Below are 15565 nucleotides of genomic sequence, written 5' to 3' on the forward strand. Positions count from 1 at the left end.
TTCCAGCAGGATGTGCAAATTTTGGAGGAAAAGAATCACTGGTTTGAATTCAAACTCTGTTATTTATCAGGTCTACCAGAAAGTTCTTTCCGTTTCTATGGCAACAAGTTTCGACACATAAGCACATGTTTATTTGGCGCATGTGTGCCTCTCTATTTTTATCACTTAATGTATACATACTGACGTAGCAAATTAACTAAAACAAAGTTGATTCACGTTAGTCTTATGTGTGAAGCCATAGTGTACCCATGGCTACTGATAAAGTTCATTTATGCCACTGTATTTGATGCGAATTTCAACAAGAAAGAAATGCTACAGAAGCATATAGAAATTTATTGAAAGTGTTTGGTGATGGTACAGTTTCTGATAGGACATGCAGAAGATGGTTCGAAAAATTTGAAACAGGTGATTTCGACCTTTCTGATAAGCCACGTTCTGGGCGACCATCTTTGATCAATGACGATGTTGTTAAGACCATGTTGGAGCAAGATCGTTTTCTGACAACATCAGAGATCGCAGAAAGGCTTAATTCAGCTCAGCAAACCATTTTGGACCATATTCGGAAGATAGGATTGGTGTGGAAATATTCAAGATGGGTGCCACATGAATTAAGTCAGAAGAATTTGGATGATCGAGTCGTCATATGCACATCTCTGCTTGCTCAGAACAAAATTGAGCCCTTCTTGAACCGGATGATAACTGAGGATGAAATGTGGATTACCTACGAAACCATCGTAAGTAAAAGGGTATATTGTGAACCCAGAAAACCTAGCCTTTCCACCTCTAAACCAAATTTGACTCTGAATAAGAGAATGTTGTGTATATGGTGGGACATTTGAGGACCAATACATTATGAGCTTTTAAAACCGAACAAAAAGCTCAATTCGGAGAAGTATTGTCAGCAACTGGATAATTTAAAGACAGCAGTCCAAGAAAAGAGGCCGACGATGTTCAATAGGAAGAACATCATACTGCATCATGATAATGCCAGGCCACATGCTGCTTTGGGGACTCGTCAAAAATTTGCAGAACTAGGCTGGGAAATTCTGTTGCATCCACCATATTCCCCGGACTTAGCACCCTCTGACTATCACTTGTTTTTGTCCTTACAAATTTTTTGAAGGACAAAAAATTCAAAAATGAAGAAGATATCAAACAAGCACTGGTTCAATTTTTCGCATCAAAAGATAAAACATTTTTCAAAAATGGGATATACAAATTGCCCTCATGCTGGCAAGAAATCATTAATAATAATGGCAATTATATTATTTAGTAAAGTTTATTGACAGTAAGAAAAATTTGTATTTTGTTTTATTCCAAAAATGGACAGAACTTTCTGGTAGACTGTATATTTGTTGTTTGACCTTGAGCAGAATATTTTGCCTCTCTGAGCCTTAAATGTTTTGTCTCTCTAACAGAAATATTATTAATAATATATATCTTTCCCTAAAGGGTTACCATGTGACATGATACACACACACACACACACACACACACACACACACACTTTTACAGATACATATGTGTAGTGACTGATAGACTCTATCAATATTTATTTCTGTCTCCTTTTTTAAATGAACAAAAAGGGAACATTTATGAGATCTGGTGTGATTTAATCTACAGGAAGAAGCACTGTCTTTCCTTGAGGGAAATTTGGGAGAATTTAGAAAAGCATGAGAATTAATCAAGACCTCTGTGTTTACTAGGTGCAAAAACAATGAATGATCCAGCACATTATTCCATAGAATGCAAAAACCCTGGCTGCTCAGCATATCTGAAGTTTCAAGTCTCTACAGCCCCCTAGTGGCCATTGATTGTAGCAGAAGAACAAAGTTACCGACAATTATATGTAGACTAAGGGATGGAGTGGGGAGTAAAGGGACATACATTTTAGTCTTTTTAACATTTTAAATGGAAAATTATTGTTTCATCAGTGTGCCTGCCATAAAAACCTGATTAAAATCCAAATATATATGCTCACATACTAGGAAAGTATCAACCTCTTTACCACTTCCTTCCTCTTCTCTTTCTCCTCTTGCCTCCCAGCCTTCCTCCACCTTGGTAGGAGCATAATTTCTTCTCCTTAGGTCAAGTCAATATCGTCCCTTAAACTTGTAGACTCAATGTACCCAGTTTGAGTTCCAGGGAGAGGGCAGTTGCCTGTCAAGAGAGTTGCCAAACATAGAGCAGAAAGCAAGTCATTCCTAGAATTTATATTATTATTATTATTAGGTCTTCTAGTTGCCAAAAGCAATACTACAATGCTGGAAAGAACCCGGCCTGGAGAGCATGAGCCCTGCTTGACTACCACCTCCTATGGGGCAGTAGGCAAGTTACTGCAGCCTTTTGCAGCTCAGTGAGGGAGATTCAACTCTGCTCTGTGCTCTGACTCCACGAGGAAACTCTGCTACCTGCCAGGCGGTGAGCTCCTCAAGGGAGGACATTGCCTTAGCTTTAACTCCCACACTTAGCACAAGGCCTGACCATCAATCTTTGAGAAGAAGTAACTGAGGGATTTGTGTGAACCAAAGATTGTCGTTTTGCCTCTGGTTCTAGTGAACCACTTGTTATAAACAGAGCCATTATCTGAGTTGTGTGTTGGCAGCTATGAGAAAGATGAAGGGAAATAGAGACCAGAAGTTCAGCCCTTACTTCACTGAGAATAAAAAAAGCCTGCGATTCTGAACTCTCAAGGCTGTGAGCAAGAGTATTAAATTATTATTCCTTCCAGCTAAGTCACCTCTAGATCTTCTTGGCCTGTTACTCAAGGGTATGGGGGTGATGGAGATATGATCGAACAGTGGTTAAGAGCACATGTGTAAGGACTTGCGTGGCACATATGACTGTGTGATCCAAGAAAAATCAATTAAGATTTCTGCGATTCAATTTCTCATCTCTAAAACTGGAATGTAAAATATTTGTCTTGCGCAGACTGAAGGAGGTGACACATGTAAGCACTATTCTGAGAAAATGCGGGGGGACCGGCAGGCCTGAAACGTATTTATCGTAGCTGAAGAACTCTGCGAGATCACTGTCACTCCCCACCCACAATCCTGCCAACTTTCCCTGTGTAGATGGCAGACTGCAAGGTTTTCAGGAATGCGTTCAAATAATAGAAAGGTCGGAGAAGAATCTCTCAGGGCCCTAATCCAAGCTGTCTTCTGATTTGGTAATGTCACCATGCTCCTTCTTCCCCTACTTCCTACCCCTCGCCTCCAGTTTTATTTCAGAATCTGGTTTTCTGAAATCGGACCACTTAATCTCTTAAATGCATAATTAGGGAGAGTTTTTTTATTGCAAAGGCCTCTCCCATCCTCCCATTTATCTAAAACAAGCTCCTGATCACACAGAAGAGAAATAGGGCAGGGAATCTGGAGGAGGGAGAAGGAAGGAGAGGGACGAGGGGTAGAGGGAAGGCGGGGCGGGCTCTCTGCTTTTCTCAATGAATGCCGAGTCCTCTGCAGATTTGCATAGGAGCCGACACCGCCGCTCTATTGGTTGGCGGATGCAAAGGGGCGGGGCGGGCCTGCGTGGGTCTGGCCACGGCGGGAGTTGGCTTTTGAGTCCCGCCCCCGCCGTGTCCCCGCCAGCTCCCCTCGCGCTTGCGGCTCTGCCAGCTAGCTGCAAGTGGCGGGCGCCCAGGCAGATGCGATCCAGCGGCTCCGGGGGCGGCAGCGGCGGTAGCAGCTGGCACATCCCGCCGCTGCTGTCTGGAGGGTCGCGGGACACCGTGACGCCTTCCGGCCGCCCTCGGCCAGCCTACCCGAAGCTGTGGGATCTGCCGATATGTGAGGTCGGGGCAGCAAGATTTCGGGTTCTCCTGCCCTGAATGCTTTCACTCCGCTGCTGCCGCTGGGGCCGCTTCAGTGGTGCCTGAGAACTCTGAGAAGAGACGCGGGAGGAAAACAAGGACGCTGGTGCAAACTTGGCGCGGCAGCGACCTGAGCCTCCAGTTCACAGTGCCAGGACTCAATTCAAGCTCAGAAGTTCAGTGAGCGGTGTAATCTGAAGACTTCTCACTGCGGCGGGTCGAAGGAGAATACTCGAGAAAGCAGTCCTCAGCCTCGCCACACACTCCCCTTCCGCCAAGGGGTGAGGAGCCGAAAGGAGTGCAGCAGCCCTTCAGAACAGCGGACATCTGGGAGCCACGGTTCCCAGCTGGAAAGTTGCAGAGCATTGGCGACCAATCCAGAGCAGACAGACCACAGCTCAGGACGCGGGCAGGAGCGGACTGTACCCATTTGCCACCTCCCTTCAACCGTAGTAGTTTCTCTCCTACAGGAGCGCAGCGAGCTACAGAGGGGGCACGACACTCGGCAGGGCGCACAGGAGGCACAGAGTCCCAGCTGCTCAGCCCAGTGCGCTTCAGGGTCTCATGACACGCTCTGAGCTCCCAGCCCCATTTTATTGAGACTCCTGCTGGCTTCCTTGCAATTCAAGGAAAGCGAGAGAATCTAGTGCACGCGCAATTCCCCAGAGGTCAGGTGGAAGGAGCGGTTCAGGACCAAGGTCTGTTTGGAGCTACTTCCCATTTGGGAAGCGCAGGGTGAGGCTGGATTCCAGAGAGTCGGAAGACTAGTATAAATAACCTTTCTCTGGCGGGATGGGAGCCATAGGACTTCTATGGCTGCTGCTGCCTCTGCTTTCAGCAGCATCTTCGGGCCCCGGGACTGAGACCAGGACCGGCCAACGCTTGGGTTCACCTGCCGTGGGGCCAGCACTGCAGCCCCGGGAGCCGCTTAGCTACTCGCGTCTGCAGAGGAAGAGCCTGGCGGTGGACTTCGTGGTGCCCTCGCTCTTCCGTGTCTATGCCCGGGAGCTGCTGCTGCCGACGTCTCCCTTGCAGCCAAGGGCTGGCCGGCTGGAGGCGCGCGGCTCGCTGGCTCTAGATTGCGCCCCATTGCTTAGGCTAGTGGGGCCACCATCCGGAGTTTCCTGGACAGCGGGCGCCAGCTCACCAGCTCCTACACGGACGCTGTCCAGGGTGCTGAAGGGCGGCTCGGTTCGCAAGCTCCGGCGGGCCAAGCAGCTAGTGCTAGAGTTGGGAGAGGAGGCGATCCTCGAGGGCTGTGACGGGGCCCCAGAGGAGGCAACTACAGGGCTCCTCCAGTTCAACCTCAGTGAGCTGTTCAGCTGGTGGATTCGCCACGGCGAAGGACGGCTGAGGATCCGCCTGATGCCTGAGAAGAAGGCGTCGGAGGTGGGCAGAGAGGGGAAGCTGTCAGCGGCAATCCGCGCCTCCCAACCCCGCCTTCTCTTCCAGATCTTCGGCACGGGTGAGCAGCTCCCACCTGAGCTTGTCGGGATTTGGTTTTCTAGACATATCAGTTTGCAACTACTGTCAACTAACTCCCGTTTCCGAAACCTCAGCTCTGGTTCTTAGCCCCCTTTCTTCCTTCCCCACACCTTTCCCCCCATTTAGACAATATTTTCTTATTTCCTCTATGAAGGCAGTCATTCCCCAAGGGTCTTCCTTCCTCTTCAGCAGCCAAATTGGGAGAAAAGTTTTCTGCTCTTGACAGAATGTTTCCTTCTCCTGACTTATACAGGGTCCCAGCCAAAATTGGATGCCCTTCTTTGGGGGCCTCTGGGACAGTTGAAATGCCCCTATTACTTCTGTGTTCCAAGTTTAGTTCTATGATAGATCCCAAAAACTACTGCTTATCTCACCTTCCTCTTGTTCCTTTTTCTGGCCACCACAGGTTTGGGTGACGTGATACACTTTCTCAGGGAATATAGAATTCCTTGCCATATTATTGAATTCCACCCATCTCTTTTTTTCAAATGTTGGGTTACCTAGGGATTGCTTCTTCTTCACTAATTCACCCCACCAATCCCCCTATTCCAGTCTGCTATCTACTCTTAAACTCTTGTTCTTCCTCTCAAATGCCATTGGGAGAGTCCCAGAGGAACTAAGGGATGGGGACAGGAGGGAGATGAAGAGAAAGGGAGTCAAGTTGCCAAGATTGTCTTCCTTTGGGGAGTCACCATGAAGCCAGGGAGAGACATAGTTGATTTCTCATTCTCTCTCTGTCCCCTTCCTTCCCTCCAGTTCTTAGCTTGAATGTCTGTAGCAGCAGCTTTGGATGACTGTCTTTGGCAGGCCTGTTTCACTGCAGATCTCACTGCTGGAGACTCCTGAAATGAGATTTCTGTTTCATTTACTCTCATTTTCTTTCCATATTCACTGAGATTGTGTGTGTGTGGGGGGAAGGCACTCACTTCTGTCTCTTCCCACAGTGTCTTTTGACTGAAAAACCAGGTAGTTTTGAATGGGTATTTCTCTTGTAAGACCACTGGGGAAAGATTTGTGAATAAAATACACAATGTAATTGAATGAGAAAGCACAGAAAAGAAGCTCTGCCTTTTGAAAGCCTACACTAATTCCTTTGAGCAAACCCAGCATCTTTTATGTCATTCTCATCATCAGATATAAATGAAATTCTTATGCTCCACTGGTTACTAATGTCTAGTATTAATTGGATGGAAAGCATTAGAAAAAGCCCACTGTAGAGCTACAAGTATCACTCATGCTTGTCCCAGTGCACACATATATTCCCACATACACCCAGATCTCTCATGCAGCAGGGATATTCAGAAGCTAAGGTTCATCAGTTATTGTACAGTAAACATACTTGTATGTGGTCCTCAAGCAAAATATAGTCTGGATGCATATTTCAGCATTAACATTAATGGCATTGGCATCTAAAATGACCTCTTTGTGCTCAATGTTGGAATATATATTAATCCATAGTAAGAGGCAAGGTCTGATTAGTTTGATAGTGCCTTCTGTGAACTGATATAGGAGACTAATACTGTTGTCTCACTACAGGTATTTTAGTAAAGAACAGCTGTGCTTTAATGTCATCATGGCTTCTGTGGTTTATACATGCAACATTCTCTTTTAGTACCTAATGTTTTTTGTAATGGATATTTAAAAAAAAAAACTTCTCTGGGAATGTGGATTTTTTCCCCTCACTTTCCTGTCTATGAGCATGTCTAGAGCTTTCCCATCATCTCTTGTTAAATGCCCATAGGCCCTAACAATCAGATCTACTATTGTTAGGTGTTGGTAACAGGCAAATGGTGTCCTGTCTGCAGCCCTGAACTTACCTACTATAAATAGGCAGGTTGCATGAAGTTATTAGTGGGTGTCTCTGAAGAGTCACGTGCTTAGTGCATTTGAAGAATATACTCTAGTTGAGTCTTAGATAAGAGCTGAAACTGCAGAGTGGGGGAGATTCATGTAGAGAGGAGTGTGCTTTGAGAGCTTCTTTGATACTGACAGGAGGGAAGCAGTGTGAGCATCCCAAGTAGCATAGTCCATTTGGCAGCTGGACCAAGTCCTTATGCATCATTTGACACATCTAGCAATCCTGGTTTCAGAAAGAGCCAGGATTCTGCCATTAAAAAGCTGGAAATTTTGGCCAAACATTTTTCAGCAGGATGAGATCAAATGATAATTGATGAGATCAAGTAAGACACTAAGTGTAACTGGATGAGCTCCCCATGACCTCCCGAGAGACAGACAACTTATTGAAAAGCACTTCAGGCCTTGTGGTGGTCACACTTGGAACAGACTGGACTCTATCGTTCTGAGACATATGCAGTCTTCAGTTAGGCAGTTGGCCATGCAGGACTAGCCTCTTGTTTTACTACTGTCTCCTCAGCCTCATTCAGATATAGCCTCTACTGCAAGACCCTCATGGAGAGAATAGATGCACCTTGTTGTCATGGGGAAACATGATTGTGGTTTTACTTATTTTCTTGTATGAAAATTTAAGCTTAGATTTTCACACTTGGTTCGATTTTACTATTTATCATGCCTGTGAATTACAGAAAAGGCATTTAGCTCTTCTGCAACATAGATCTTCAAGTAAACAAAGGGAAAGTAGGCACAACTTAGTTTATTTCTCCCTGCTCCCGCCCAAGTGACTGGTGGTCTAGTCTTAAAGGGCACAACCATGCTGATGGGGTTATCTGTGGGGAAGGAAGAGGAAAGTATGGGTGTTCTGCCACCCCTTGTGGTTAGGGGCCTGGAGTAGCCCATTTGTCCAACTGAAGATAGCCTCCTAAATATGAGCAGGACCATGACTAGGAATGGGGTAACAATGGAAAAAGTACCTAGTCAGGACAAAGCAATATCTTTATATTGCTTGTAGTTTGGGTTGTCTGAGAGGACAAAAAGATGTCTGTGAGGCCCTATGATACATGACATGTTAATGTGTTTTTCTCTGTGAGTTGTTCTGATCTCATAATTGGGATCAGCATTTCAAAGTCTGATGCAGCTCTCCTGAGCACCCATTCATGGAAAAGAGGTAGAGAGGCAATTGTGAAGACTCTACCAATGGTAGTGCACCATCAGCCCAAACCTCAGAGAAGATGTCCACGCTTAGTAGCCTAGTCTGTAGATGGCTTTAACACCTTCTTTCTGCCATCCCCTAGGCAGAGGCCTAGAGGATGACAACTTGTGGAATGGGAAGGCCTACTTCCCTGTAAGTGCTCTCCTTCTTCCCACTCCAGGAAAGGCAATGTAGGACTGGGAACTTTCTGTGTATTCTATAGAGAGGTCTGAGCAATTTAAAATAGCTGTATGCAATCTAATACGCCTGACTCTTGACCTCACAAATCTGTCAGTCCCCTTCCCCTTTCATTTCTGGAGAGGGCAAACAAAGCGAAGGAAGGTAGAGAGGAAATTGGAGCTCCCAGAAGGTATATCAGTTATTGGAAGTGAATTGCAAGAGTTGGAACCAGTCCAGAGAAGAGCAGAGAGCTGATTTAAGAGTTGAAGGGACTGATTTATGATGAAAGATGAAAATAATTAAATATATATGACTGGGCTAAGTGGCGATGAAGAGAAACCTATGGTAACAATCTACTGGTCTCTGACGAGTGGCAGAGAAGGAGAGGAGTTATTTATTGTGTCCTGTAGAAGTAATAGGATGATACTTGCAGAAGGAAACTTCAGGTTGGGTATCAGGGAAACCTTATTTTCTGAAATTGATACTCCCCTACTATGGAATGAAATTCCAAGGGAGCAAAGAGTAAGGTGAGATGTGGGTCAGACAAGCCACAGAGTTTATAATTAATCAGTTCTGTATTTTCAAATGTTGAAAACCCACATGGACAAGGAGAGCTGGGATAGGGAACAGTGGTAGAAATCAGGATCTTTTGGAATACAATTCTTTTGCTTTTTTCAGTCTTATTCATTTTCAATTTTTAAATTATAGTTAACATGTGATATTATCTTAGTTTCAGGTGTACACCATAGTGATTAGACATCTATATAACTAACGAAGTGATCACCATGATGGGATATAACTCTTGAGAGCCTTTGAGTATTGGTATTTCCAGGGAAAAAAGAAAATAATTTCATATGTATCTTTGAAGTTGGTGGGAAATGTTTACAATTTTTTTTTTGAGAGAGAGGCAGGGAAAGAGAAACCAGTGAATTGAACTGTCAACCTCTGTGCTCTGACAAGAAAATTGTTAACGAAAAAAATATTTTGAAATTACTGGGTTTATTCTTCTCTGCTCCTGGATTAAAGACAGAGCATTTTTCTGAGGTGTCTGCATATCCAGTGGAGGAGACACATTCACCAGAGCATTAAGATGTGTGCATCATCAAATCATTGGGCAGGGCAGAAGGTACCAGGGTCTAGAGAGGATGAGATCGGTTTTAGATTTGGTGGACTCCTACTCATGACCTGAAAACACTTTGCAATGCTGAGAGTTTATATAGCTATTTGAAAGGTGAAGTTAATCTAAATCCAAATGATTCGTTCACAAGTTTATAAAAGAAAAAGAAGGAAAACTCATGAGGGGTTTGTGTGTGGGGAGGAGTGTGTTATCATTAGCAAAATGAAGGTCTTGGCAGTGAGGTTTGTCTGCTGAAGGTCGGAAGGAACTAGCCTGCAGGGAGGAGAGAGGGAGAGTTGGGTCAGCCGAAGTTGCAGTCCCTTGCCACTCTTTGGATTACTGCTTGATAAACTCACTATATGGGAATTCATCCAGCCTGACTCCTAAAGGACATTTTGCCTTTACAACCATTATTACAGTGCCATTACATTTGTATGGGACTTTACAATTTATGAAGTACTTTCACATTTTTTTTTACCAATTCTATGGTAAGCAAGGCAAGTATTTGTTTTATTTTTATAAATGGAGTAACTGAAATCTAGATGTTTGATAATAATTTTTCTAGGTGCTACAGGTAGAAAGTGGTACACCTGGAAACTTACTTAAGTATTGAGAGGTTATGAGATGCTAGATACTGTACTAGGTACTAACTAGGAACACCAATCTCCTTTTCTTCAAATGAAGACTCTGTACACTTAGGGAATAATCTCAGGGTACAGATTTTGAACAACCAAGACATGTAATAGATGAAAAACTTTAATCATTGTTAGAAGACCATTCAACAAATATTTGGTGTTCAATAGCCATGACTTAGAAAGTTTCTTAAATTTTTTGAAGCCTAGTTTCATTATTAGAAAAATAGGAATAGTAAGAGTTCCAATCTCAAGATGTTGTTAGGAGATTAAGTTAGATGATATGAACAAGTCCTTAACCCAATAAAATACATGTAATAAATATTCCATCAATATGAACTATATGATTTTCCCTACCAGAAGTAACACCCGAGCATTGCATATACCATTAGTCTGTTTGAATGGTGCCATCTGGAATTGCATAGTTCATATTTGTGGCCATATTTGGCAACCCTGGCAGCAGTGGTTACTGTGAGTTCTCCTGGTAACTGACTTCTAAATCCTAATTGATAAGAGGTGGGACCTGGTGGAAATGGGAAGAGTGACCAGGGTGGTAGTTTCTGTTTTCTTGCTGTGGGAGGCCTGTCTTTCCCAGAATTGTGAATAAGAAGAAGGATTGAGGTGTGGTATTAATTTCTATCAGCTTGTATCCTCTTGTAGGTCTTTTGACCCTGGATTCAGTCCAAAGATTTTAGCACCATATTCACAGTCCAATTCTTTTTCTTCAAGAGAAGGAAACCAAGGCTTTACTTTATAAAAGTATGAAATCTCATACTGAGAAAGAACAAGAAAACAGCATTACAGAAGAACAATTTTTCAGACAGTGGAGCTTCCCTGAGAGTGATCTATGCGGTTTAAGCTCCTCCATGCCCAGGGAGGTGCTGGGTCCCTGGCCTCAGGTAACTCCTTTGTTGTAATTAGCTGGAAGACTATACTTTCAGGGATCATTTCTATAGTTTGTAATTAGCTGGAGCTGTGCTCTTTCATTTCTAGCCTCACCATTCATTGTCAAAGTGGAAGGCAGGAGAGAAATGGAAAGTTCTAACTGGTTAAATGAACATGAGTCCATTAAGAACAGTAACCTTTGAAATTCATCATGGAAACACACAGCCTAAGGATTTGAGTGGGAGACTGCCTCAGCAAAGTGTCTCAATCTAAAAGAAGCTGGTAAGCATTGATGCTGCATTTTATAGGTGACGTTTTTCTATGAGCCATGGCTGAGCAGTTGCCTCCAAAAGAAGCACATGAACATCATGTCTGCTTGGGAGCTGATGAAGAATAGGGTGTGTTGGTGAGAATGATTATAGGTGTCCAGAAGTCACATGGAGAGAGCTGAATAAAGCTCTCAAGGAGCCCTTTTGATGCCTTCTTCCTTAGAGCTATCATGCTTCCTTCTGTCTAGGATGTGGCCAGTGTTCCATAACCTAGTAATGACCTGGTTCTTTCACACAGGTAGGAGAAGTTAAAAGAGGGTTTTGGCCTCGTGGTGAGTTAGTAAAGGGATGGGAGGTAGCATGGTACCTTTTTGGTGATACACATTTCTTAGAATAACTTTTATTTCTTCCTTTGGTAAATATTGTGATGGATTTTCCAGCTGGGCTATTCTAAGCTTCAGGTTTTTTCTCAAGAAATTCTATCAGAATCACTTGGTGATATAAAGTAGGCATTCCAGAAAGTGGAAAGTCCCAGACTGGACAGGAGAGCTCCCTTGGGGCAGACACACCCAACCACTTGTTTAATTAAAAGTCTTTTTACCTTGACCCTACCTTTATGGTTATGTAACAACCACATGCAGGTGTATGCAGAGGTAGGCAGTTAGAATTCTCTGGGATAAGGAAGAGGCTAAAGGGAGGTAACTAGTCAAAGGAAAATTTAAGCCATTGACTATGTTTTTCTTTTCTTCTTATTTATCTTTTATTCATTTTCATTGGAATATGGTTCATGAGGGTGGGCATGGGCAGGCCTTCTTTATAAATCCTTTCCACGTTCTCGGCTCAGATAATTAAAGTAAGTGTTCTGTGGCAGAGAGGACACTAGAAAAGAAGATGGAAGATTTATATTATATTTTCCTTTTATTAGCTTTGAAATCTTGTGTACCTTATGTAACCTTGTTGAGCCTCAGTGTCTTTGTTCCTAAAGGAAATAATACAAAACTTGTCTTTACTACCTCATGGAGTCTCTGTGAGGATTGTATGAGATAACTTATGTGAAAGGCTTCAGTCTGGATTATTCAGAAGTAAATATGTAAGGCAATAGAAAAGTGAATATACAATATCATAACAAATGCTAAGATTCTGTTTTATCTTCTATGGTTTCAACCATCCCTTGGCTTTAGGAGTAGCAGTACCACACCCCAGACTTGGAGGCACATCTTGGGATTCAGCAGTCATGAAAAGGGGATATGTGGTCCCTCCCCAAGGTTTCTCAAAATATGGTTTTTCTTTTTCCATTGAAGTCAATTTTCTCAGTTATAGACTTTTCTGGAAATGAATCTCTGGTATTGGGACATAAGAACCTGCATTTAACACTGGAAAATTATTTTTTTTAAAATTGAAGGATGAAAAATATAGTAAATTGCATTGACTGCATTACTCTTGTGTATAGCTTGATGATAATTCACATGTGCAACATCTAAATAATCACTGCTCAGATAAAGATACAGAAAGTTCCCTTCTGCTCTTTTCTAGTCTGTATCTGCCCCTACCCCAGGTAACTATCCTTCTGATTTTACTTTTAATTTTAAATTAAAAGTAAATGAGGCTATTCCAAATAATGGCTAGCATAAATTCTAGATTTGAGACTGAAGCCCTGCTTTTCCATTTACTGGCCCAAGGCTATTTATTTTCTTGTCTTGTACTTCATTTTTCTTATTTGTAAAGTGAGAAAAATAATACATATCTTGCAGGGTATTGTGATCATTAACAGTTGATATTCAAAACCATCAGTTTTTTTCCCTTAGTTCTTGATTATATTTCTTTCCCTTGGTGGCCAAGATGGAAACTTCAGAAATTTCTTGAAGCGGGAGGGGGGGAACATTTTTTATAAGTGAGCTCATTAACTCACAAAGGTAAAAGTAATTACATGTAATAATTTTTAGTAAATGCTTTTACTTAAAATTAATAAAATAATGTTTAATAAAACAAATATTTTTATACTTTCAAAATTAACAAATAAACTATTTGATAAATAAATAAAAATTTTTTAAAAAACCCACCAAAACCCTCTGGTCTTACATTGAGAGCAATTAAGCAAGAGAGAGAACCCCCCAACGTGCTGGGCACCAGGGCATGGGACATGCATGGGGCCTGCTTGGGGTGTTGCAGGTGTGGCTGTGGGGCTCATGAGATGGCTCCCTGGCCCCCTGGCCCTGGCCACTCTCTGCAGGGCGGGGCCCATGCTGGCCTCAGCTCAGCTTGTAGGCCTCGGTGGTCCTGGACTCAGTGCCCCGCCCACTGTAGCCCTATTTGCATCTTAGGCGGTTGGACAAGCCCTTTGGAACATGACTGCTGTATCTGCCGTGCATCTGGAGCATTGGTTTGGTCGCTGAACCAGGTTGTTTCCAGATTGGTACATGTTATCCCTTTTGGCACTGGAGCTGTTCTGATGTGTGGATCAAGCTATACTATTAATGACATGTGGGACTGGAACTACGATTAAAAGATGACAAGAACAACAAATTGCCCAATAGTTACTGGAGACATTTCAGCTTTCAGTCCTTCGTTTTTCTTGGGGGACAGCTGACCTGGCACTGGGTGTTCTTCTGTGTCTGAATTACTACAGTATAGCTCTTGAAGTAGCATGCCTACTTCTTGTCATCCCCTACCCTCTACTGAAAAGAATTACATACTGGCCTCAATTAGCCTTGGGATTCACTTTTAATTGGGAAGTATAACTTGGATGGTCTGCTGTCAACGGCTCCTGTGATCCATTTGTTTGCCTGCCTTTTTATTTAGCAAATAAAGTTAATCTAGGAATTTTTAAATCAAACTTCTATAAAACACTCTCAGGTCTTGTTACTTCATAATTAGATTTGAATGAGAGTCTTACACTATGTTAAAGAATTAAGACTTGGAAGATGAAGACTCTTCAGGATTTGAGATGACCTTGAGTATTTAAGTTGCTGCATTCTTCTGCTCATTATAATTCTTATTTGTAGTTAGGGAATTGTATGAGTTTTGGCACTTTAAAAGAAACCTGACATGTATCTCATCTAAATGAATGTCTGTAGTAAAAATAGAGTCCTTTTAGGGAAAAATAAAAACTGCCATGGAAAGTTGGGGCTTATTGTTCTTTATTGTGACATTTACTCACTGCCAAAAGCTTTAATTCAGAAAACCATTCTAGTTTTAAATATATATATAGTTATATTAGGAGAATTTAAATAGATAAAACTTTTTCCTGCTACAATTATTAAAATAATAGACAAAAAAATATAGAGAAGACAGAAGAAGATGAACAGAAATACAACCACATTTAAGAAAGAGATAAAAATGACTGAGAATGACAAAGATACAAGTAGAGAAGAAGAAGAATGTGAAAGAGGAGGCAACCCAGCAAAATGTAAGGCAGGAATTATCTCCTGGGCACTGAGATGCATAGATGCTGGAAAAGAGACCAAAGAGAATGGGGGAAAGGAGGGAAGGAGGAGGGAGGGAACATTTGATTATTGTTGACCTGGAATGATTCTGACCCAGTGTCAAAATCTGCACTCTGAATCTATGGCCAACATTATATGATGTTTATTTTCCATTTCATTGAAGTATAATTGACATACAGTAAATGCATCTATTTTAGATGTATAATTTGATTTGTTTGATAAATGTATATACCTGTGTACCCACCACACTAATTAGGATATAGAACATTTCCAGAAGGTCCTTCTTGACTTTTTGCAATGAATCTACACTTCCTGTTTTAGGCAACTTCTGATTTGATTTCTATCACAATAGGTTAGTTTTGTCTGTTTTGGAGGTTCATATAAATGGAATCATATGGCATATTCTCTTTATGTCTGGTTTCTTTCACTTAGAGCAACACTCTTATTTGTGTTTTTATGTGCATTAGTAGTTTGTTTCTTTTTATTGGTGAATAGTATTTCATTTTATGACTACACCACACTTTAAAAAATCCATTTATCTGTTGATGGACAACTGCTTCTAGTTTGTGTCTCTCATGAATAAAGCTGTTATAAATATTTTGTGTAAAAGTCATTTGTGGACATGCATTGTCATTTCTCTTAAACCAATTATTGAATTGCTAGATTGTATGGTAAATGTATGTTTAACTTTATTAAA

The 15565-nt window shown here is 42.2% G+C and overlaps 1 protein-coding gene and 1 pseudogene across 1 annotated transcript in view; both read left to right on the top strand.

Moving 5' to 3' along the window:
• The first annotated feature begins 3741 nt into the window (after nt 1–3741).
• ALK (ALK receptor tyrosine kinase) overlaps nt 3742–15565 on the top strand; it is a 693423-nt gene continuing 681599 nt past the window's right edge. Inside the window, exon 1 of the mRNA XM_066378600.1 lies at nt 3742–5276. Within this exon, the coding sequence (XP_066234697.1) occupies nt 4604–5276 (673 nt within the window). The 5' untranslated portion in view covers nt 3742–4603. The remainder of the gene's footprint in view (nt 5277–15565) is intronic.
• LOC136397450 (4-hydroxybenzoate polyprenyltransferase, mitochondrial-like) lies at nt 11119–14295 on the top strand (annotated as a pseudogene).

This window comes from Saccopteryx leptura, chromosome 3, assembly GCF_036850995.1.
Source record: "Saccopteryx leptura isolate mSacLep1 chromosome 3, mSacLep1_pri_phased_curated, whole genome shotgun sequence".
Taxonomy (NCBI): domain Eukaryota; kingdom Metazoa; phylum Chordata; class Mammalia; order Chiroptera; family Emballonuridae; genus Saccopteryx; species Saccopteryx leptura.